Source organism: Hyperoodon ampullatus (genome assembly GCF_949752795.1).
Source record: "Hyperoodon ampullatus genome assembly, chromosome: 11".
Lineage (NCBI taxonomy): Eukaryota > Metazoa > Chordata > Mammalia > Artiodactyla > Ziphiidae > Hyperoodon > Hyperoodon ampullatus.
This window is the reverse complement of record NC_136924.1, coordinates 45,117,642-45,143,323: the sequence shown is the minus strand read 5'-3', so window position 1 is coordinate 45,143,323 and position 25,682 is coordinate 45,117,642. Positions and strand designations below refer to the sequence as shown.

General features: G+C 41.6%; 1 protein-coding gene across 2 annotated transcripts; it reads left to right on the top strand.

The window, feature by feature from the left end:
• Nucleotides 1-745: 745 nt before the first annotated feature.
• SYCE3 (synaptonemal complex central element protein 3) lies at nucleotides 746-25,038 on the top strand. Of its 2 annotated transcripts, none has more exons than XM_079714373.1 (3): nucleotides 746-771; nucleotides 7,485-7,593; nucleotides 24,790-25,038. In XM_079714373.1, exons 2-3 carry the CDS (start codon nucleotides 7,485-7,487, stop codon nucleotides 24,987-24,989), a joined length of 309 nt encoding a protein of 102 aa, XP_079570499.1. In that variant the 5' UTR covers nucleotides 746-771; the 3' UTR covers nucleotides 24,990-25,038. The 2 variants fall into 2 exon arrangements, with proteins under 2 accessions (XP_079570499.1, XP_079570500.1); XM_079714374.1 differs by lacking the exon at nucleotides 746-771 and adding an exon at nucleotides 1,294-1,376.
• The last annotated feature ends 644 nt before the right edge of the window (nucleotides 25,039-25,682 follow it).

The following is a 25,682-nucleotide window of genomic DNA, read 5'->3' as shown; positions in this document are numbered from 1 at the left end:
AGAGTTTTACGTGCAGCCTCTCTAAGGGTTGATCAGCACGCTCACCTGGCCTTGCTTGATCTGTGCTTTACTGCCTGGAGGCCAGAACGCCTGGCAGACCTCGGCTGTAACCAAGGCCCGCACCTCCCGGGTGCATGGACCTGGGCCCCTGCCTCATCTCCTTGGGCCTCAGCGTCCTCTTCTGTGAGACAGCTGCAACAATGTCGGCCACCCACGGTAGCTGCGAGACAAAATACTTGGGCATTCAGCTACTCACTCAACAAGGTTACTAGCACTTGCTGACGTATACTGGAGACACAGCGGTCAAGCAGACGCCCCGCCCCCACCCCCACCCCCGCCGTGCACGGATTTACGCTCCAGGTGCAAGGGGGAGAACACTCCCATAAGGACGGGGGTGTCCCGCCTCATTTCAGCTCTACCATCCCTCAACCTCAGCCACTCTTCAATCCAGGCACTCGGCCCACTGAGACGGAGAAACCCAAGTGCGGGACCACGTGGGACCAGCCGGGACAACCCGGCCCTTTCCGCTCCAGGCGACCAGCCAATGAGACCTCAAGGCCGGGACTTGGGACCAGCGTGAGGTGGGCGTAGTCAGGTGCTCTCAGCACCGCCCCTTCCGCTCCAGGAGACCAGCCAATGAAGGCCAGAGGCCAGCTCCGGGGGCGGGTCTGGTAACGGAAAGGGGAGGGGCGTCATTCTGAGGAGCCGCCTCAAGTCTCAGGCTGCTGAGGAGGGCAGCCGAGTGGGAACCCGAGCGTCGGAGAGCTGGAGGTGAGCGAGGCCAGCCCGCCTGGGGGTCCCGGACCCTCCCTTGGCGCCCCGACCCCCGAGTCACGGCGTCCCCAGGCGGTGCCCACCGCCTCACGCCAGACCGGTGGGGCGCCTACCGCTTCCTCACCCACCCGGCCCTCAACCCGGTCCCGTCACGCCGTTCTCCTCACGCCGCACCCCCGGCTCCTCACCCACACGTCCTCCAGACCCCCCACACCGCACATTCTGAGCTCTGTACACCTGAACCTCTCAGCCTCACGCCCCACCTGGACTCACATCACACACGTCAAATTCCCTCCCATCTGCACACCGGTAGGCGTGGTCCCAGACTCACACCGCTCAACTGCAGGACCACCACCCCAAGCATCCCACACACATTCTGTTCCCATGCTGTTCACACCACGCACACGCCTCGCAGACTCGCCAGTCCAGGCTCCCCTCTCATCCTCTCACATTTCTCACCCCAGGAAGGATCCCAGCCTCCATGACAGCTCTTCGTGCTGGGCGAGCGAGACCCTCAGACCACAGAGAGGGCCCCAGGCCCTTGCCTTTCTCATGCCTCTGAATTCCTCAGTCGCCAGCACCTCAAACCTTCACACCCTAAGGTGACCCCCTCACCCCCACTTTCCCTTGCCCACCTCACCCCACAGTCAGACATTACCCTCATTCCCTTGGCTCTGGCGCTGGCCCAGGCCTCCTCTCCATCCTAACCCTGCGGTCAGCCTCGGCAGCCTCACCAGGAAAGAGTGCCATGGACCTTAATGCCATGGTCTTCCTCCTTCACTCCAGCTCACACCCCTTCCCTGGATCTGCTTTCCAGGCCCACCCTTCCTCTGAGATCCAGGGGTACCTGACCACGGCCTCCATCCTTCTAGGTGTCTCGTGCTCCATCCCCCAGCCTACCCGCCCCTCAGCTCCATGTCCCTCGAGGCCTCCGCTTTGTATCCACCTCTCATCTTACACACGCCTTCGTCGTGCCTCCACCGCGTACACGTTTCAGTTCCCAGGCCAGTTACACTCTGTCCATGTTCTGTGTGCCACCCCAGGGTCCTGAGAATACCATGCAGCCATGTGGCCTCAGCCACACTACCCCTGTTTCTCTGCTGCAGCTCTCTGTCGAACGTCTGTTCTCAGGAAAAAACCTTTTCATTGCCGTTCGTAGGCAAGCTGGAGACCTCAGACTTGAACAGGGACTCACCTGGACCTTTACCTACCTGACTCCACCCGTACCTCTTTACCTTCCCTTCCCTTCATAGGGTAAGGTGACCATTCTCCTGTCTGAGACCAGTCCCTGCACCATCAGCAACCCTTTCTCCTGATTCTTCAGCCTTTTCTGTACAGCTAATCCTTTCCACACAGAACAAAGACAGGCAAGTCTCTGCCTTTGTTAATTTAAAAAACAAAAAACTTTTACTGTGTACCACCTTCTCACTATCTCCTGTTTTTTTCTACCCTCCTCATCTAAGTCTGCATGCCCTATCTGTTTTGTCTAGTGATCCATTAGTTCTTTTTTAAAAAAATATTTATTTATTTATTTGGTTGTGGCAGGTCTTAGCCGTGGCAGGTGGGCTTCTTAGTTGCAGCTCGCCGGCTCCTTAGTTGCGGCATGCATGTGGGATCTAGTTCCCTGACCAGGGATGGAGCCCGGGCCCCCTATACTGGGAGTGCGGAGTCTTAACCACTGCGCCACCAGGGAAGTCCCTAAATAGGATTATCTTATTCTAAACTTTTAATCTTATTCTAGGTCTAGCATATTTTTAATAGTAACAATGTTTTTGTTCCATTTACAAACTTAAACTTTTAATTATAAACTTAATGTATTCTACTTCTTTAAGTACCTCAATTGTCTTAATAACGAACCATCCTACCTTCTTATATAATTCTTTTTTTTTTAATTAAAAAAAAAGTTTTTTTGGCTACGTTGGGTCTGCATTGCTGCTCGTGGACTTTCTCTAGTTGCGGCAAGTGGGGGCTTCTCTTGTGGAGCACGGGCTCTAGGCGCGCGGGCTTCAGTAGTTGTGGCTCGCAGGCTCTAGAGCGCAGGCTCAGTAGTTGTGGCGCATGGGCTTAGTTGCTCCGCGGCATGTGGGATCTTCCGGGACCAGCGATCGAACCCGTGTCCCCAGCGCTGGCAGGCAAATTTTTAACCACTGCGCCACCAGGGAAGTCCCATGTAATTCTTATAAAAATCATAAGTAAAACTTATAAATATTGTAAACCTCAAGATCTCTTAAATGTCCTAGAACTCCTATAAACTTACTAAGACTGTGACTTAAAATTACAACCCATAATCAATTTCACATTTTAAACTCCAATGACAAAGCTGAGCTGCTGCTCTGGTAGACCAAATTCTCTTAAACATTCAAATGCATATAATACCAGATAGTCAGTGAGAGGCCTGCGTACCGCAAAAAAAAAAAAAAAAATTCTCAATACCAGATAGTCATAGTACAGGTATCACCTGCTTTGTGAAAGTTCACTTTACACCACTCCACTTTTATGAAAAACCTACATTAGTACCTGTTTCACTAACCAAAAGAAATATGAAGAGGATTTTGGCTTTTATAAAAAAAAATGTAAAAAATAAAAATATCGTCCAGCATTTGTTTTGCAGCGAGCCGTATAGAGGCAGTGTGCACCCCAGCACTGAGAGTAGCACCGCCAAACTCCTTCCCGGGGAACTACACTCTGCATCTCAGCATCAGGCTGCCACAGCTTTGAACTTTGTCTGTGAGCATCTGTGCTTTATCTTGGTTTATTTTGTGCGTTCATTAGCAAGATGTGTCCTAAGGTAATTGCTTCTTTGCCTTATGCTATTTTGGCTTATGAAAGGTTTTATACAAACACTCTACTTTTGGATAGTGGGGAAACCTGTACTTCTAGATTTTGTGCTCTTAATATTTCCTATCTTAGTTCCCTACCTTCCCAGAATTATGTTATTCACCCATATGATTTTTAGAGTTTCCTTCTCTTGTACTTTTTATTTTTATTTTATTTATTTATTTTTAAATTGAGGTATAGTTGATTTACAACGTCGTGTTAGTTTCAGGTATACAGCACAGTGATTCAATTTTATGTATGTATATTTACATTCTTTTTCAGATTCTTTTCCTTATCGGTTATTACAAAATATTGAGTATAGTTCCCAGTGTCTTGTGCTTTTAGAGTTGTCTTCTCAGCTTGCCGAGATTTCATAATGATCAGAGGACATTGGCTGGGGTTCAGTGACTCTGTAACAGTCTGCACTTGACTTCCAAAACATGACCCTCCTGGTTCTCCTTCTACCTCTCTGGCCCCTCTTCCTCAGTCTCTTTGGCTGGTTCCTTTGCAGCTCCCCAGTCTTGATGTTGGGCCTCTTCTCCATCTGTGTTTTCTCCCTTGATCTCTCCCATTCTCATGTCTTTAAATATCGCCTATATGCTGATGACTCCCAAATTTCTATCTCTAGCCTACCTTCTCCCCTGAATTAATTTATTCAGCTGCCTACTCAACATTCCCACTTGGATGCCTCATAAGCATCTTAATATGTTCAAAACTGAGTTATTTCTTTCCCATGCAAACTATCTTCTTCCAGTCTTCCTCCGTCTCAGTTAAATTGTACCACCACTTCTGGTTGCCCAGTCAAATACCCTAGCGTTGTCCCTGACTTCACATTGACTCATCAGCAAATCTTGTCAGCCCTGCCCTCAAAATATACCCTGAACGGTCCTCCTTCACACTACTTGCATCAGTCCTATGCTAATCTGAGCTGTTATTATCTCTCACCTGCATTATTCCAGTGACCTCCTCCTAACTAGTCTCCCTGCCTCCACCCATGTCCATATACGCTATTCTCAATCTAGTGATTTATTAACATGTAAATCAGATTATCACCCTCCAGGCTCCCATCTCACTCAAAGAAAAAACCAAAGTCTTTTCAGTGGTCTCTAAGGCCCACCTCAATTTCACCCACCAAGTTTTGACCTTATTTTCTACTACTCTTCACTTCACTCTCTCTATACCAACTATACCACCCTTATTGCTCTTCCTCCAACTCATCCAGCAGGCTCCTAGCTCAGGGCCTTTGTTCTTACTATTTCCTCTGCCTGGGATGCACTTTCCCAACATATCTGTATGGCTCACCATTCTCTCACTTCCTCCAGCTCTCTAGTCAAAATCACTTCAGCAAGGCCTTCCCTGCACACTTATCTGAAATACAGCCACTACCCTGTACATACTCTCTCCCACCCTCCACCTCCGGTTGACTTTTTTTCTTTAGTACTTATCCCCTCCTTATATTTATTTCACTCATTAATCTTGTTCAAGGATTTTAATGTTTTGTTCACTGCTGTATCTTCAGATCTAAAATAGTACTCAATAAATAAGTGTTGAATGTATGGATAAAATAATATAAGTGGAACTTTATAATGAATTGAACAAGCAGTCCACACAACTTAGATATGAAGTATGTAATTACCTACTTCTTTGCCTTCACGTAGATTTTTGTAACCACCCACATGATAGAATTATTTTACTCCATTTTGTACTTCCTTAGCTCTTTGGTAAGAAAACTGTAGAGATTTTTAACTTTCCAGAGTTTTGCGTTATTTTCATGGATATCTTTTCATGACATCTCTTGTAAATAATAATCTCTGTTTGCAAGAGATTATTATTATATTTAATAATATCTCATTACATTTTGGATCTCTTAAGGCTTTCAGCTGTTTTGTCACATCTTGGAACTAGATGAGAACAGGGGCAGTTGGGAGCTAGATTATGAAGGATCTTATATCCATAGTAAAGAGGTTGTATTTTATCCTGAAAGAAATAGGAGCAGGCTTCCCCTGGTGGCGCAGTGGTTGAGAGTCCGCCTGCCAATGCAGGGAACACGGGTTCGTGCCCTGGTCCGGGAAGATCCCACGTGCCGCGGAGCCGCTGGGCCCGTGAGCCATGGCCGTTGAGCCCGCGCGTCCGGAGCCTGTGCTCCGCAACGGGAGAGGCCACAACAGTGAGAGGCCCGCGTACTGCAAAAAAAAAAAAAAGAAATAGGAGCTATTGAAGGATTTCAAACAGTGTGACATGGTTAGTTTTGTATGTTAGGAAAGGTCACTCTGGGAGTGAACTGGAAAATAGATTGGACAAGAGGAAGTTACAAGCAGGGAGACCAGTTAGGAGTCTATGACAATAGTCCAAGTGAAAGATGAAGAGAGCCTGTACCACTAGTTCCAAACTTTATATTTTTAGCTTCAACCTATCTCCTGAACTCCAGGCCCATGTATTCAACTGCCTATTTGTATCTCCAGTTGGAGGCCTAATAGGCATCTCATAGTAGTAACGTGTTCAAAGTAGGGCACCTGGGAATTCCCTGGCGGTCCAGTGGTCAAGACTCCGAGCTTCCACTGCAGGGGACACGGGTTTGATCCCTAGTCCGGGAACTAAGATTCCACATGCCACACAGCATGGCCTAAAAAAAAAAAAAAAGAAGAGAAAAGCAAAGCACCTGGTTTACCTTCTAATCTGCTCCTGTCCTACTCTTCCCCATTTCAGTTAATAACACCACCATCCATTAAGTTGTTCTCACCAAAATTAGAAGTCATTTTACTTTCTCTCTTCCCATCACTTGCCCCTGCAAACCTTGACACAAGTCCTCTACCCAATTCTGTTGGCTTATCTTCCAAAATATAACCAGAACACTTCACTTCTCACTATTCATATTATCACTGAAGTCCAAGCCACTGTCATCTCTAGACCACTTAGGTGCTCTCCTGCCTAATTGGTCTTCCCACTCTTTCCTCCTCTCCACCTTCTGCAGCAGTCCATTTTCCAAACAGCAGCTGAAGTCTGCTGTTACCTTAAAACATAATCACATAATCCCCTGCTCTCTCAACCTCCAGTGGCTTTTCCCGCACTCTCAAAATAAAACCAAAGTTCTTGCCTACTTAGTTGATCTCATGTCCTATCACTCTTCTCCTCAACTCCATTCTCTATTCCTTAAAACACACCAGGGACACTCCCACTTTTTCTTGAGCCATTCCCTCTGTCTAGAACTCTTCCCTTAGACCTTCACATGACAACACCTTTTTGTCATTCAAATGGCAGTTCAAATGTCACTTCATTAGAAAGGACTTCTTGGACTTTACAAGCCAAAGCATTTCTCCCCATGAAAAATCTTTATTACACCATCCTTTTTATTTTCTTTGTAGCAGTGACCACAAACTGAAGGTATCTTTATGAAACTGTTAACTTGGCTATTATCAGTCTCTCTCCCTGGAATGGAAGCTCCATGACAGCATCCAGTCTGTTTGGATCCTCAGATACACTGCAGTGTCCCCAGAGCCATAGTAGATGTCTGGCATATAGTAGATGCCCAGTAAATCTGTTATCAATGGTGGATAATGGAATGGACCTCAATTAAAGCAGCAACCTTGGAGAGAGGGAGGAAGGCAGTGATAGGAGAGACTTTAAAGAGCTGGGCCAGGCTACGATCTCCACAAGGGCAGGATTCAGTGTACTGGTGGCTCTCAAGCACTGGCCCTTCCTGACCCATAGATGATTTAATGTTTATTCCATAAACAAATAAAATTGGTGAGTTTCAGTGACCCCTTAGGTCAGGAAGATAAGAGGAGTTAAAGATGACCTAAGTTTTCTGGCTTGGGCTACCCAGCTGTGAGTAGTGGAGCTAGAATTGAAACACTGGTCTGTCTCACTGCATCTTCTCTCTGTGCACTGCCTAGATGGCTGATTCTGACCCTGGTGAAAGAAACTATGACAACATGCTGAAAATGCTGTCAGACCTGAATAAAGACTTGGAAAAGCTATTGGAAGAGATGGAAAAAATCTCAGGTAAGATGTTTTCCCAGGCAGGGTACCTTCACCCTTCTTTCCAAGAGCTCAAATCCTCCCTACACTTCTAAGCTCAAATCAAGTGCCTTCTCAACCAGGTCTTCCCTGACTACTTTTCAACTTCTACACCATATAACTACTGTACCACAAGATTTTACAGTAACCGCTGAATATTGCCTTGACTTGTTTTCTGATTATTTTGTGTGCGTTTGCATCTTATTTCTGCAAATGGGCTGTTATCTTTTTTGTGTGTGTGGTACACGGGCCTCTCACTGCTGTGGCCTCTCCCGTTGCGGAGCACAGGCTCCGGATGCGCAGGCTCAGCAGCCATGGCTCATGGGCCCAGCCGCTCCGCGGCATGTGGGATCCTCCCAGACCGGGGCACGAACCCACGCCCCCTGCATCGGCAGGCGGACTCTCAACCACTGCACCACCAGGGAAGCCCGGGCTGTTATCTTTTTGAGGGCAGAAATAGTGACTTCTTCTTTTGTAACTGGGCACACAGTACCATACCCAAGCTCAAGTACTCAGCAAATGACAAATGATGTTAATATAACACCTGTGAACAAAGTTGGAACATACTTTCTGTGAATCATTTAAATAAGAAGAGTTCAGAGTAATAGTGCAAAGACTGGTGAGGTGCTGAAATGGGAGGTACAGCCAGTGTAATGAAGCAGCAGTAGAGTTCAACAAATTTCTCCATTTTGGGAAAAAACTGTTTGTCTGTTATTTTATTCAACATGTTTCCACTAAGCGGTAACTAGCAGTGGTAGTGATACCATTATAAGTTCTTTAATTTGTTCTTTACTAGTTCAGAATATGTGTAATTCTTATAATTGTGTGAACCTAAGTTTTGCTAGAGAAAATCATAATGTAAAACAAATTTTAGAAAGCCTGCATACTCTACTCAAACAAAAACAAATTATTTTTAAGGACATTATTAGTTTATAAATAATCTCCATTTATTACAACAGTCTTCAGAAAATTTCTGCTTAGAAATGTTTGCAATTTTGTGCCCATATACTTGAAAGTCTTATATATACCTTGCTAAAAGGTTCTATAATTCATTTTCCACTATAAGTTATTTAATTCCTTCAATCTAATTAAATAGTCTCTTATTTAACATCATTTACTAAGCACCTACTATGTGTTTTTCTAAGAATACAAAGTTAAATAGAGATGCTCCTTCATTAGAAGAAGTGGGCAGGGGCCAGAAACAGACATCAAGATGACTAATTATAATTTAAATATATAAATTAAAATTAAAGCACATTTTAAATTTATGTTAAAATTATAACCTGGGAAATGCTAATAATGGTGTATACCAAGTCCAGGGAGGGAGCAGAGAAGAAGGAGAGTCTGACTGCCTAGGGAAGCAAGTGAGGCTTTGAGCAGAACAGAGCACTAGGGAAGCAGCAGGGATTGGACAGATGGGGTAGGGCCCGTGGGTAGGAGGAGATAGCCAAGGCTGTGTGCCCGTGAGGGAAAGACTGGCATAGTCAAGAAGTCATATTTGTGCATGAGATTCACAAGGAGGCAGGCCAAGGAAAGAAGAGGCTGAAAAGGTGAGAAGAAGGGTCTTCAGTGCCAAGCTAAAGAGGTTTACCTTTCTTGTTTAGGTGTTAGGGAGCCATTTGGGATTTCAAGGAAGACACTTGCCTTTTGAAAAGATACCTCTGGTAGCAGTGTGAGAGGTGGTTCGGAGGGGGAAGACTAGAGGCAGGAAGGCCAATTAGGAATGTTTTGCAGAACTAAAGGCTAAAAAGGAGCTAGCCTTACCTCAGGCTTGGCACTGAGAACAATAAGAGAATAACAGATTTCTGTGATAGCATCTATTATTGATTTGTAAGAGCTCTTTATGTATTAAGACTTGTTCAAAATTGTAGTAAATATTTTTCCCAGTTTGTTATTTTCCTTTAATTTTATATATGAAGCTTTGGTAAACATAAGTCATATGTAGTAAAAATGTATCAATATTTTCCTTTCTGATTTATTCCCATTGCTGTGATGCCTAGAAAATCTTTCCTTAATCCAAGATCAGTGAAATAGTCATTTATATTTTCTTCTACTTTGTGTTTGTTTTTTCTTTCTTTTTTTTTTTTTTTTTTTTGCGGTACGCAGGCCTCTCACTGTTGTGGCCTCTCCCATTGCAGAGCACAGGCTCCAGAGGCGCAGGCTCAGCGTCCATGGCTCACGGGCCTAGCCGCCCCGCGGCATGTGGGATCTTCCCGGACCAGGGCACGAACGCGTGTCCCCTGCATTGGCAGGCGGACTCTCAACCACTGTGCCACCAGGGAAGCCCTTTCTTTCTTTTTTTAAAAATAAATTTATTTATTTATTTTTGGCTGCGTTGGGTCTTCTTTGCTGCACACGGGCTTTCTCTAGTTGTGGTGAGCGGGGGCTACTCTTTGTTGCAGTGCACAGGCTTCTCATTGCGGTGGCTTCTCTTGTTGCGGAGCACAGGCTCTAGGTACGTGGGCTTCAGTAGTTGTGGCACACAGACTCAGTAGTTACGGCTTGCGGCCTCCAGAGCAGAGGCTCAGTAGTTGTGGAGCACATGCTTCGTTGCTCCGCGGTATGTGGGATCTTCCCGGACCAGGGCTCGAACCCGTGTCCCCTGCATTGGCAGGTGGATTCTTAACCACTGCACCACCAGGGAAGCCCTGTTTGTTTTTTTAAACATTTAATTCTGAACTATCTGGTGTACCAAAGGAACCAGGCTGTGTACTGCATTTTTATTTAGATTCACTAGAGACTCTCTTTTTGGCAAATAATTCCAACGGTAATTAAGGTAATAGTTAAGTAAGTTCTTAAGTAATAATAAAAGTTAATATTGCTAAGATGATATTACTAAGGTAATAGTGTTGTAAAAAAATGCTCTCTCACCTTAGAGACAAGGTTGACAGGTGTTTATATGGAAACAAGTCACATAAAAGACTTAGCTTTGACAATTTTAAAAATTTGTCTTTTAAGTTTTCTAAGTAAACCTGAAATTGATAGATTCAACTATTGTATTTAAGCATCTGCACATCCTGGAAGGCTTGTGTACTTCCTTTCTCACAGAAATAAAACAAATGTAGCCTGCATCTGCTTGGCATGAATGAGGCTTCTGTTGTGCATGATTCCACATCCCCTCCCCTTGGTGCTTTTCCACATCACATTCCTTGAGCTGATGGAAGGTCCATTAATTCCCCTTTAGCTTATTCTTTCCTTCGTTTTAGTTGCACATATTTTCCTCTTTTTATTATTCTATTTTTATATAAATGTTCTGCACAGTTGTCTAATTTGGGGGGCAATATACATCTTTCAAAATTTTTCTTTAGCAGTTTATCAGCTGGTAAATATATGTTTTTATCAACATATAAGCAACCACAGGTTAAATAGTATTAAAATGTTTTGTAAAATTCACCTTTTGTAATTTCTTAAGTAAACAATACGTTCTTGGGTCCACGGACTCAAATCCAACGGTTGAGAACAATAAAATATTTTTCTACCTGAAGTGTAAGCAGCAGAACTATTTTGTCATAGTGTCCCTAGGTCAAGTTAGGACAAATATTGTTGGCAGAAGTAGCATGATTTTGGGCCATGATGAATCTCACACCCTTACCCTTTAGCTTAAATTTAAAGTGAAGCCCAACACGTAAGTTCTTGGCCTCTGTTGCCCCTGGGAAGGCTCTTGCCCAATTTTTCCAGTGACCACACAGGGCAAGGAAAATCACCAAACAAGCAGTCATCAACTATCAAAAGCACCAACCAGCAAATAAATGTAAGTCTGCATATTTATAGGTATTTATATAAATATATATGCTTATTTTAAACTATTAAGTATATATGCATAACTTAAGCAATATTAAAAAGCCAAATCACCTTGACTCCAAGGCTTAAAGTTTCTCTTTCTGTTCTCTTGAACTTAAGTCAACTCATGACCTAGGATACAGTAGAAATTTAGCTGTAGAATGCCTTATGGGGGTGAGCCTTGAGAATGTAAAATTTCTCAGGTAGAAGGAGAGATTCTAACTTGGTTTCCCTCATCCCCAAATCCATCCCATCCTATCCTGTTAGTTTAGAAGTCATTTCTTTATTACTCATGACGTTTTTATATATAGTAGAGCAGAGATAGCTAACCTGTTATATAATATGTTAGGTTTTATGGCTTATCACACTGGTTTCATTATTATTCATCAGTGAGTTCCCCTTCATTATTCTTTTTTCTTTCCTTTTTTCTTTTTTACCTTTTCTCACATGTTTATTCTCAAGATGAATAATAGCTTCATTTAATATTTTATTTGGAATTGTGTTAAACCTATATGTTAATATAGAAAGAATGATATATTTTTAACATTAAGCATTCTCAGGTAGGAATGTGGTATTTCTCTCCAATTATTGCAGTGTTCTGTAACATGTCTCAAAGGGTTTTGCAATATTTTTCTCCAGATTTTTTTTGCCTTCAATTTTATTTTATTTTTTCCAGTTTTATTGAGATATAATTGATATATAATATTGTATAAGTTTAGATTGTATAACATAATGACTTGATATATGTATATATTGCAAAATGATTACCCTAATACATTTAGTTAATATCCACCACCTCACATGGTTACAAGTTATTTTTTCCCTTACGACGAAAACTTTAAAGATACTATTCCCTTAGTAACTTTCAAATATACAACGCAGTCTGGTTAACTATAGTCATCATGCTGTTCATTACATAAAAATGTGAAATACTTCACAAATTTGCATGTCATCCTTGCACAGGGGCCGTGCTAATCTTTTCCGTATCATTCCGATTTTAGTATATATGCCGTCAAAGGGGGCACTCTCCAGATTTTTCAGTACATTTACTTCTGTGTTTCTGTTCCTATTATAAATGGGGTGTTTTTCTATTTTATTTACCAAATAATTAATACTAGTGTATAGGAAGGCTGTAGATTCTTGGATATTTTATATTATTCTAATAATAATAATAGTAGTAGTAATTTTATTATTCATAGCTTATGTTTATTGTTTACCATGTATTGGTCTCTTTACCATATGCTTTACACACATTATCTCATTTATTCTTCCTAAGAAGTTTATGGGGGAGAGACACTATTATTATTTCCACTTTACATATGAGGAGGAAATTAGAGCTTACAGAGTTTACATAACTTTTTCAGGGAATTCCCTGGCGATCCCGTGGTTAGGATTCAGCGCTTTCACTGCCAGGGCCCGGGTTCAATCCCTGGTCAAGGAACTAAGATCCCACAGGCCGTGCAACACGGCCAAAATAAATAAATAAATAAATAAATAACTTGCTCAAAGGCACTTGGTCAAACTGTAGTAATATCCAGTTCTACTCAGCCTAGTCTTCTGTCTTGTTCTATATTCTGAAATTATATGTATAGTATTTGTAAACAACTCTTTATTGAACAGTTAATGGTGAAACTACTAGAGATAACTTCTGATAACTTTTTCAATTTCTTCTTTGGTTAATGCTTTAAGATTGTGTCAGTTTGTGTATTTCATTTATCCTCCCACTTCATCCATTTCATCAGTATTTTCTAATTTATTAGATTACTGATATATACAGCATTATTAGCATTTTAAAATAAATAACTATTATTAGATGATTATAATGAATAATCATGTTTATTATTTAATAAATATTAATAATTCGTAAGTTGATAATTATTAAATAAACAATGACTTTTAAAAGAAATATTGCATGTACATTGTTTTTAAAATCCAAAGTAAATTCAATTAAAATAGAAAATTACAAGAAAAGTTTAAAATCAGCAAAATCCAGCCACTCAGAATTAACTACTGTTAACACTGGCAAACATGATTCCAAGTCTCTCTCTATGCAAAAACAGAATAATGGACCAATATGGGATGCATAGAGGAATCTTTTTTTGACAAATACACTTTAATGAAAATGGAATCATACTATACAAGCTACTTTTAAAATAAAGAGTACTACCTTTAATTTTACTTAAGAATTTAAATTGAAATGAAACTCAAGAAATTCTTTACTTAAAATAAATATTTCTTCACCATAAAAACTATACTAAAATTAAGAAAGTTCATGGGGAAACATTAAGGAAATTAGTGTTATTTCTTCAGTTGTATCTTTTATCTTTATTCAGGATCTAATAATACTAATCAGTAATATTTATGCCTTACTTATTAATTGCTAGATCCTATACTAAGCACTATATGAATTTGTTCATTTAATCCTCACAACAATTTTTGAGATATAGGGATTGTTATTATCCCTATTTACAAATAAAGAAACTGAGGCACAACTGTCCTTCGTTATACTATTACCTGTATTTGTATATTATCAAGTACAAATAATGTTTACATTAACAATAACATTTACAACATTTATACTCTATTCTGTAATCATAATTCCTAAGGTTGTTGAGACTCACACATTCTGTATTCAAATAATTCAAAGAGTTAAACCTAGTAACTATAGCTTTGGACATTGTATTCCTTGAATTCATAAATGCTTAAGAATATATCTGTGTTTATAACTGGATGGTAACTTGGTTAGGTATATAATTATTTTCTTTATAACGTAAAATATGTTTTCAGCATTTAGTGGCACTGTGAAGATGTGTGAAACACTCTGCCTCTTAAAAGTGACTTTTCTGCCTGTAAGATTCTTTATTCTTGGAGTTCTATACTTCACCAGCATAAGATTGGTGTTAATACCCTCTGACATATTTCCTAGGACATATTAGATCTCTAGAGCTGTAGATTTGAGTATTTTTTATTTATTTATTTTATTTAGTTATTTTTGGCTGTGTTGGGTCTTCGTTGCTGTGCGTGGGCTTTCTCTAGTTGCGGTGAGCGGGGGCTACTCTTCGTTGTGGTGCGCAGGTTTCTTATTGCGGTGGCTTCTCTTGTTGTGGAGCACGGGCTCTAGGCTCGCGGGCTCAGTAGCTGTGACTTGCAGGCTCTAGAGCACAGGCTCAGTAGTTGTGATGCATGGGCCTAGTTGCTCCACAGCATGTGGGATCTTCTCAGACCAGGGCTCGATCCCGTGTCCCCTGCATTGGCAGGCAGATTCTCAACCACTGCGCCACCAGGGAAGCCCAGGGCCAGTTTTATATAGAGGTGGAGATATTCTACACACTGTCAAAAATATAATCACAGAGCCAGTGCAAACGGTATAATGTACCAATATAAACTGGTGTAGCCGTTATGGGAAAGAGTATGGAGGTTTCTCAAAACATTAAAAATAGAACTACCTAGGGGCTTCCCTGGTGGCGCAGTGGTTGAAAGTCCGCCTGCTGATGCAGGGGACATGGGTTCGTGCCCCGGTCCGGGAAGATCCCACATGCCGCGGAGCAGCTGGGCCCGTGAGCCATGGCTGCTGAGCCTGTGCGTCCGGAGCCTGTGCTCCGCAACGGGAGAGGCCACAACAGTGAGAGGCCCGTGTACCGCAAAAAAAAAAAAAAGAAAAAAAGAACTACCACATGATCAGCAATTCCCCTTCTGGGTATATATCCAGGAAATTATGCAAGAAGAATGCATTCTGGAGATGTAATGTACAGCATCATGACTACAGCTACTATGATATTGTATACTTGAAATTTACTATAAATGTAGATCTTAAGTGTTCTCTCCATACCAAAAAAAAAAACAACCCACATAACTGTGAGGTTTTGGAAATGTTAATTAGCTTGATGATGATAATCATTTCACAATGCATACAATATCAAAAGATCACATCGTACACCTTAAATATATACAATTTTTATTTGTCAATTATACTTCAATAAAGCTGGAAAAATATAATCCCAGAGCTCAAAGACTGAGGGGTTAAAGCACCGTTCATTCATTCATTCATTCGTTCAACAAACACTATTTTAAAAATATATTTATTAATTTATTTATTTAGGCTGCGCTGGGTCTTAGTGGCAGTATGCGGACCCTTAGTTGTGGCATGCATGTGGAATCTAGTTTCCTGACCAGGGATCAAACCTGGGCCCCCTGCACTGGGAGCATGGAGTCTTACCCACTGGGCCACCAGGGAAGTGCCAACAAACACTTTCTAAATAACTACCTATGCCAAGCCCTGAGCTCAAGTTGCTTATAATCTAATGGAGAAATAAATGTACAGACACATAAATGCAACATACTATGTTATTTGCTATAATAAAAAGATATTAAAATTTCTATGAGATTTTGGATGAGTGGCTGAAACCTGTGTAGTAAATTGTGGAATTTTTTAAGAGGAGGTATGGAGCATTCCTCTGAAGCATTGTGAGGAGTTCCCCAGATAGACAGGTGGTAGGGAAGGCTTTCAGACAAAAAGAACAGTTTGTGCCAAGGAACAAAAGTATAAGAAAGCTGGTTGGACTTAGGGTTCAATTACTGTTGAATACACTACAAGTGGAAGTGATAGAGAGTAAATCTAAATGAATCTTCTGGGGTCAGATCATGAAATATTTTGTGTGCCACACCAAGAAATCATCCTACAGGCAACGGGAATAACTGAAGAAAGTTAGGCAGTGGAATGACATGAAGAGATAAGTGTTTTAGAAAGATTCTGTAGCAGTGTAAAGGACATTGGGAGCTAGCTCAGCAATGACCTAACCAATAAATACATGAGATGATAAGCCACTGTTAGTGAAAGTCCACAGAAACAAGAGTCAACATATTTACATCTCCAAGAACTATAGATGATGTCGGATGCAGCCTCCTCAAAATCCAAAATCCTACGAACGGTGAGTTTCAGGCACTTTAAACTTTCATTAATGCTCTCCTCAAAATCTTTACAGGTTTTCTAGCTTCCAACAACTGTCCCATTCCAAAGCTACTCTTACATTTTAGGTTTTTGTTACAGCAGCACCATACTCTCAGTACCAAAATCTGTATTAGTTATCTCTTTGCTGCATTACAAATTAACCCAAACTTAGCAGCTTAAAACAAGAAACATTTATTATCACAGTTTCTGAGGGTCAGGAATCTGAGAATGGCTTAGCTGCGTGGTTCTGGATGTGGTTTTCATGAGTTTGCAGTCAAGCTCTAGGTCATGGCTTCAATCTCTGGATACTTGACTGGATGCTGGAGAGTCTCCTTCCAAGCTCACGTAGCTGTTGGCAGGAGGCTTTCTATGTAACCTCTCCACAGGGCTGGTCATGTAATAACTTCCCTCAGAGCAAGTGATCCAAGAAATATTTATATATATAATAGAGAGAGAACCCAAGACAGAAGATACAGTCTTTTATCATCTAATCTTGGAAGTGACATACCATCACTTCTGCCATAATCTGTTGGTCACATGGATCAACTCTGGCACAATGTGAGAGAACTACAGAAGGGTGCGACTACCAGAAGGTGGGACTCCTGGGGCCAACGTGGAGCTAATTACCGAATTTATTATGTAGAACATAAAACACATATTATTGGAAATAGTAAAGCTTAGCAAGGTGGCTGCATATAAAATCAATGTACAAAAGTTAATTGCATTTTTATATACCTGCAGCAAAGAATTAGAACATACTTTTTTTAAGGCACGATTTATAATAACAACAATAACAGTAACACAAACACGTACATCTATGAATTACCTTGGAAGAAGTTTAACAAGAAATATGCAAGGCCTATATGCAGAAAGTTACAAAACTTGACTAACAGATATTAAAGACCAAAATAAATGGAGCTATAGCTACCTTCATGAGTAGAAAGAAAATATAATAAATGTGTTCATTCTCCCCAAATTCCATCCAAGGCTTCAAAGTAGTTCTAATAAAAATCCTAATAGGGTTTTTCATGGAACTTGACAGGTTGATTCTAAAACATTTATTGGAGACTTGGGCTTCCCTGGTATTGCAGTGGTTGGGAGTCCGCCTGCCAATGCAGGGGACACGGGTTCGAGCCCCGGTCCAGGGGAATCCCACGTGCGACGGAGCAACTAAGCCTGTGTGCCACAACTACTGAGCCTGTGCTCTGGAGCCCACGTGCCACAACTGCTGAGGCCCGCGCGCCTGGAGCCGGTGCTCCGCGACAAGAGAAGCCACCGCAGTGAGAAGCCCGCGCACCACAACAAAGAGTAGCCCCCGCTTGCGGCAGCTGGAGAGAGCCCGCGCACGGCAATGAAGACACAACGCAGCCAAAAATAAATTAATTAATTAGTTAGAAATAAATAAATAAAACATTTATTGGAGACTTAAGAGCCAAAAGTAGCTAAGATACTCTGAGAAAGACAAGGACAGGGGATTCACCCTACAATTAGCAAAGTTTATTATAAAACTATATAATTGATAGTGTCATATTGGCTTAGGAATAGACAAGTTGAGCATCGGAGTACAACAGAGAGCCCAGAAACAGATAGACACACACACAAAGTTTTCTACATAACACAGGCGACATGGAAGATCAGTGGAGGAAAGAAGGGACTATTTGACAAGTAAGCTGGAAGAATTGGTTGTGAATAAGAATAAAAATTTAAAACGGATCCCTGCACACACACAAACACACAGTAGCTTCAGAGTGATGAGAACTTAATTATCAAAAATAAATTTTAACGTTTGGGGAGAAAATAAGGGAGAATATCTTTGCAACTTTGAAGGTTGCGTAGAATTTTCTAAACAAAAGGCAAAAAGTGCTAAATACAGAATAAAAGATTGAGAAATTGAACTACACTAATGTTAAGAACTTCTATTCATCAAAAGTTAATTTAAAGGTCACTTCCTCAGTGAAGTCTTTCCCAAGCACCCTTCTTGAAATTGCAGATCCTTTTTTCCTAGCATCCTCAACCCTCCTTCACTGCTTTATTTTTCTCCTTAGCACCTGTTACCTTCTAACACACTGTATAAGTTTACTATAGGCACTATGTAAGTTTGTTATTTAGTATATAATGGTCATGAGAGCAAGACTTTTTGACATTTTTTCTCATTGCTCTGTCCCCAGAACTTAAACAGGTGCTGACCCATACTAGGTGCTTGATAGATATTTTTTCAGTTGAATGATGTGTCTTAACTCCCTGACTTTTTATGCATTTTGAGAAAGCTTGTGTCTTAAGCCTCCTGGCATCTCCCTTGCGTAGTTCAATGCTAACAGTGAAATCGTATTTGGAATGTGCTTGTTTCCCTTGGTACCCACTTGCCTGGCACAGTGAAGAGAATATAGTATGTTTTCTATATTTGTGATTGACTTTGTTCTCTTCCATGTCTGTCTGCCATAGTGGATCCCCATTTGTTATTTCCTAATGAGTCTGGTTTATTTGTTAGTTTGTTTCTCTTTATGGTTCTCTGGCAGAAAGGTTGACACCATACTTCTCAGTTCATAGCGTGTTAGCGTCACTGGCCCATGTAACAATCCTCACTTATTTGTTTATTTATGCTCTTTTTTTTCATTCCTTTTTTTGGTATATCCCTTATTATGTGTTTCTGTAAAATTCATACTTTTTGTTTTATATCTCCAGCTTGTATCTTACTTTTTAAACTCAAGACTATGTTATGAAGACCTATTTGAGTAGCCATGTGTACATGTTATCTATTACTTTTAACTGCAATATAGTATTTATTCCATGGTGAGCCACTACTTTTTGCTTCTCCATTCTTCCCAGTGATGGACACCTAGATTGCCTACAACTCTTCATCACAAAAACAATGCTACAATGAACATCTTCACACATCTATGCTCAAGGACCTGTGTAATCATTTTAGGGGTTACCAGATGACCTCACAGAACGACTGAGTCAGACTCTGTTCCAACCAGCAGTGCCTGGGGGTTCTTAGATCCCACGAGCTCACAGACACTTGATACTATCCAGCTTTCTAATTTTGCCAGTCTAATAGGAGTAAAGTGATATCTGATTGTTTTAGTTTTTACTTCTCTAATGAATTCCAGATTCTCTTCAAATGCTTGTTAGTCTTTTGGGTTTCTTCTTAGGGAATGTAAGAAGCAGTGGAAGCAGTGGACCATAAGCAGCTAAAAACATGGACACAGGTGCTTGATTACTTGGGTAAAATCCTGCCTGTGCTACTTATTAGCTGTATGACTTGGGCAAGCTGCTTAACCTCTCTGTCCATTTCCACTTTTGAAAAATGAAGATAATTATAATATCTACATCTTATATTTAAATAAATTTTTATCAAAGTGAATTCACATAAAATTAACTATTTTAAAGTATACATTCAGGGGCACTTAATACATTCATAATTTTGTGCAGCCACCAACTCTGTCAAGTTCCGCAACATTTTCATCACCCAAAAAAGACACTTTGTACCCATTAAGCAGTCACTCCCATACCTCTATTCCCAACCCCTGGCAACCACCAATCTGTTTCCAGTCTCTATGGATTTACCTATTCTGGATATTTCATATAAGAGAATCATATAATATGTGACATTTTGTTTCTGGCTTCTTTCACCTAACATAGTATTTTCAAGTTTCACTTGAATACTGTAGCATATTATGAGTACTTTATTCCTTTATATGGCTAAATAATGTTCCGTGTATTCATCCACTGATGGATATTTGGGTTGTGTCCCAATATTTAACTATTGTGAATAGTGCCACCATGAACATTTGTATACGAGTATTTGTTTGAGTGCCCATTCTTTATTGTTTGGGACACTATCTAGGAGTAGAATTGCTAGGTCATATGGTAATTCTATATTTAGCTTTCTGAAGAATGTCAAACTGTTTTACACAATGGTGCATCATTTTACAACCCCACCAGCAATGTACAAGCGTTCCAATTTCTCCACATCCTCACCAACACTTGTTATTTTCCAGGGTTTTATTTTGTTGTTACTGAATTTCTTTTATTGATTTGAAGTAATTTCTTGTATATTCTAGATATTAACCCATTATCAGTTTTAAGATTGTAAATTTCTTCTATCATTTGTATGAAAATTTTGTCCATGTTGTCCTTAGTAGAAAAAAAATTTTTGATAAAAAGAAATTCACCAGTATTTTGCCTTATGGTTTGTGGTTTTTAAGAGGTCCCTAGATCACAGGTATTCTGCTAAATTTTGATCTATAAATGTTATTTTATCTTTCATATTTATGTCTTTAATCCATCTGGAGTATACTGTCCTTTTTTCTCCTTTTTTCAGGAGACATATATTTCTGAAGGATTTTTTAGTGTTACTTTCATCATATACTAAATTCCATATACACTTAGGTCTGTCTCCGAGCATACTATTTTCTTTCATTGGTCTGTTTGTCTGCACCACACTATTTTTTTTAAAAAGGGCTTTAGGGAATTCCCTGGCGGTCTAGTGGTTAGGACTCTGCACTTTCACTGCTGAGGGCACAGGTTCAATCCCTGGTCAGGGAACTAAGATCCCACAAGCCACTCAGTGTGGCTAAATAAATAAAACAGGGCTTTATAGGATGTCTTGATATCTAATAGAGTATATTCCCCCCTTTTAGCTGTTATTTTTTTAAGATTGACTTGACTATTGGACCTCTTTTCTTTCATATACACTTTTATAATTTACAAATACTGTTAGTTTTATCTCTTACCTTATACCTCTTATTTTTTTTAAATGTTTAAATTCCATTTACCAACATCTTCAATACCCATAACATTATTAGAGGCATCCTTGTTTGATTCCCAAAGGAATTTATCCACAGTTTCTCCATTAAGTATAATGTTTGCTGTAAGTTTTTGGTGTATCACCTTTACTAGGTTAAAATGTCTCCTTCTATTCCTAATTTGTTAGTTTTGATCTTCTGAAATCACAAATAAGTATTAAACTTTATTAACTGCTTTTTTTGCATTAACTGAGATATTACTATGATTTCCCCCTTTTATTAATGTGGTTAATTATGCTGATTGATTTTCTGATACTCAACTATCCTTGAATTTCTTTTACAAACTCTACTTGATCATAACATATTATTTTAACACATTGTTAGGTTTGGTTAGGTCATATTATATTAGGATTTTACATCTATTTTCATGTGAGACAGACCTATAATTTTTTTATATAATCTTTGTCTGGTTTTAAAATAAACCAGCTTAGGGAAAATTATGTTTTTGTTTTTACTTATCTCTATTCTCAAATTTTCTACAGTGTAAATGGAATACTTCTATAAAATGCTTTTCTTAAAAAGTTACACCAGGGGACTTCCTTAGCAGTTCAGTGGTTAAGACTCCGCGCTTCCAGTGCAGGGGGCGCAGGTTCGACCCCTGGTTGGGAAACTAGGATCCCACATGCCACGTGGTGCAGCCAAAAAAATTAAAAAAAATAATAATAATAAAATAAAAAATTTAAAAAGTTAACACCAGTCCATACAGTCAGCTTATCAGTCTTCCCTCTTTTTCTAATTTCTGGAATCACTTACGTTAGATAAGAATTAACTGTTCTTCCACAGTTCGGTGGAACTCATCTCTAAAACCATTTGGGACCTGAGATTTGAGGAGGTAGACCTTCACCATTTACATTTTAAAATGTTGATTCTTCTATTTTGCCAGTGGTGTGAATTAGCCTGTGGGCTGTAAACTCCAGGCTTATCTTCATCCCTTTATGCCTGGCTCAACTAGCCTTGACATTCCTGTTCTCTGCTTCTACCTCTTCTACTGTCAGAATAAACCTACTCGCTGCATCCCTCGTTAGTCCTCCCTCTCCTACACAGATTTTTGGAACACTTTATCCTCATCCTTTACTGAACCCTGCATCTAGTGCACATCTTGACCATTTTTTAAATTTCTGTGTGAGGACCTGGCCCTACCCAGCAGGTTATCACAGTTTGTGAGGCGAGTCCTAACTAGCCTCTCAGAATACCTGCTGTTCAGGCCCCTCCAGAGATTAGGACCTTGGCTTTGCTACTGCATAGGCCTTACCAAAAGCCCTCTGAGAAGGCCTGCCCTCACTACCTGGTCTAAAATAAGACTCTTCCTGTCCCATTTCTCTGTCACAATACACGTTGCTTCGCAGCTCCTTTCACAATGTGTAATTGTCTTATATGTTTATTATCTGTCTCCTCCCACTGCAACTAGTATAGAAGCTCACGAGGGCAGGGATGTGTCTATCCTGTAGCAGACAGCTGTATCATCAGGGCTGCCTTAGCAAAACGCCGACACAGAGCAGGTGCACAATAAACATTGAATGAATGAAAAACTCAGGTGACATATATTTCCAAAGGATTTTCAGATGATTGTGAGTCCTTCCTATTCCATATTTTCTTTTTTTTTTCCCCCTTGGATCAAACCATAAGAGGGCTATGCACTTGATATAGTGTTTTAGTGTCTCATTGAATTGCTTTTTCTGAAGTGTGCTTTGGTACTGTGCCACCAGCTTTCTTTTACCAGTGCCTACAGCTGTAGACATAGAAGAATGTCTTTCTATAAAATGCTTTAAAGTAGGGATGTTGTCAAGGACATTTTCCATTATGTTACACACCGCTCATGAAATATACCTATAAGGAAATTCTTTCTTAGGGTAAAAGTGTCTTAAACAATGGGTTTGTTTTTATTTTATGGTCACTGAATCTTATAACCGAGCATGTTTCCTTCTCTGCTTTGACCTCAGGAAACTCAGGACTAGAATTTCAGCTGCTATGTAGGACTATATGAGGTTCATTTCTGTGAGCTGTTTTGTTTTGTTTTGTTTACCCACCCTAGTTCTTTGTCCTGAATACCTGAATTATTTATTTTATAGTAAGAGTTTCTCCTTTCTTGAGCACCTAATATGTTGGAGACAGGTTACATACATCATCGGTTTAATCTTCACAGCAAAGCCATGAGATCTGGACATTTTCCGTCCTTCACATAAGAGGAGATGAGGTTAGTAAGTTTAAATCACTTACTCCAGGTCACACAGCCAGTGAGTGGAGAGCTGGGAAGCAGACTCTGCCCTGGCTTCAAGTCCATGCTCCACCTGCTGCTCAGGTGGCCTCACATGGTGGTCTACAGGCTTCCTGCACCAGAATTACCCAGGATGCTTGTCAAGATGCAGGTTCCTGGGCACCATTCCCAACTTGCTGCACAAGAACCTTCTTTGAGTTCTGAGAGGGGCCAGTGGTCTACATTTTAACAGGTGTCCCAAGTGACTCTCATACTTCCAGAAGATTGAGAATCCCTGTGCTAGCTATATATCATATGCCCTCTGTCTGTTGAGGTGTACTGCACGTATCTTTCTAACAATTTTTCCCTAAACAAACAGATGCCACTTTCTATAAAACTTCAAGTCTGTCACACTGCTGACCTCGGTTGTGTGTAGACATACATGTGCATTTGTTATTAATCATTCTGCCTATCTCTTTTTTTTTTTCATTCTGCTTGCGGGATCTTAGTTCCCTGACCAGGGATTTAACCCATGGCCTCAGCGGTGAAAGTGTGGAGTCCTAACCACTGGAGTGCCAGGGAATTCCCTGCCTATCTATTCTTTGGTTAATTTCCTGAAGGACATAGTTTCCCAGAGTATCCAGCATTTTTTAACCCATACAGGAGAAGTTCTAAGGAGATGTATTTACTGCACAGAGAGACAACCCTGTTCTTCGTTCTAAAGGGGAGAACCACACCAGTGGGGGGCAGGTGCTGCAGAGGGAAGGGGTGGAGGTGGGGCTTCTGCACACACCATTGGATTTGTACAGGAATCACATGTTCACCTATAGGCCCAGGGGATGCGGCCCTCAAGTTGCTCTCAAAGGGAAAGAGCAAGAAGGGTGGTCAGTGCAGTGGTGAGCGCCAAAGGACACCTGACATGGAACTCGGCAAACCTTCCCAGGAGGAGGAGCCCCTGGACTGGCCTTATTGAAAGCAGAGAGGTGCCAAGGTGGAGGTGGGCAGGCATCCCAGGCCGATGAGCATGAGATAACCTGAGGCTCTAGCCTTGGAGGAGTGGGAGCGGTCAGCCCTACCTGAGTATGTGAGCTTGGGCGGGGTTATGACTTCTTGGGGGTCACCCGGCAACCACTAGCTGTGAACTGCAGATAGGTGAGGACCTGTGTTTACTCTCATTTTTCCTAACATTTCATGTCAGATTGGCCTCCAGCCTCTTAGTGTCGTGGGCTGGTGTATCCAGAAGTTAAGACTTGTGTGAGATTAGGGAAGGTTCATGACTGCTCTGTGCAGAGAGGAGTTTTAATAGGGTTGTCACGAGCCCTGTAACGCGTGGCCGACCCGCTTTCTCTCCTTCGAGTAATTGGGTGACTCAGCACGTCCTGTCCCCAGGATGCTGGGCATGAGCGGAGGCGCCCCCTGTGGCCTGACCAGGGCCTGTCTGGTTGTTGCAGTGCAGGCCACATGGATGGCCTATGACATGGTGGTGATGCGCACCAACCCCACACTGGCGGAGTCCATGCGGCGGCTGGAGGACGCCTTCCTCAGCTGCAAGGAGGAGGTGGAGAAGAACTGGCAGGAGCTGCTGGACGAGACCAAGCGCACGCAGGAGGCCCACCCGCCCTGCGCAGTCCGAGCAGGCTTGGCAGAGTAGCAGCGGCCCCGGAGCAGGGCTGTGCCCAGAGCTTGTTTCTCAGTAAACTTCTTTCCAAGCACAACCTAAGGACCCTTTCTGTCCCACCCAGCTGCATATCAAACCTTGTGGACAGCACGTGAGAAGGGCGAGGTGCAGAGGCTCTCGATGAAGTAGACGTACTCAGTGCCAGTGGCGCTGAACTTAGAATAAAAAAACAAAAAGGGAGCCAGACGGGGACAAACCAGGTCAGAGGGTGGGACAGGCAGCAGTATTCAGTCAGATTTATTTACCTTCCTACAGTGAGTTCCAAAGCGAATAAGGGGGGAACATTAGTTACTCGGTTGTGTATTTGGGGCACCAGGCTGGGCACTCTCGGGTGTGTCCTTATGTTCTCACAGCCCCGTTTCAGACAAGAAAAGCAATGTTAGACGTCTCTTCCAATCCACACAGCTAATAAGGGGCAGAACGAGGGCGAAACCCAGGCCTCACCTAGGAAGGGGGCTGGCGGGAAGTGGGGCGGGCTCCTGGAGGGGCTGAGCCGGCAGGAGAGACCCCACCAGGCTGCAGAGGGGTATGAGCTGAGTGGTCCTGCACGGCCTGGGCTGGGGTCTGGGCAGGGGCTAGAGCCAGCAGGGCACTTTCACAGACAAGAGTTCTAGGCCCTTGAGGTCAGTCAGACAAAAGAGGGCTTCAGAGCTGTTCCAGGGGAGA

Excerpts from the sequence above, each read along its gene's own strand:
- SYCE3 (XM_079714373.1), top strand. The coding sequence starts at position 7,485 with ATGGCTGATTCTGACCCTGGTGAAAGAAACTATGACAACATGCTGAAA. Across the intron at positions 7,594-24,789 it reads AGAGATGGAAAAAATCTCAG|TGCAGGCCACATGGATGGCC; the intron begins GTAAGATGTTTT and ends TGGTTGTTGCAG.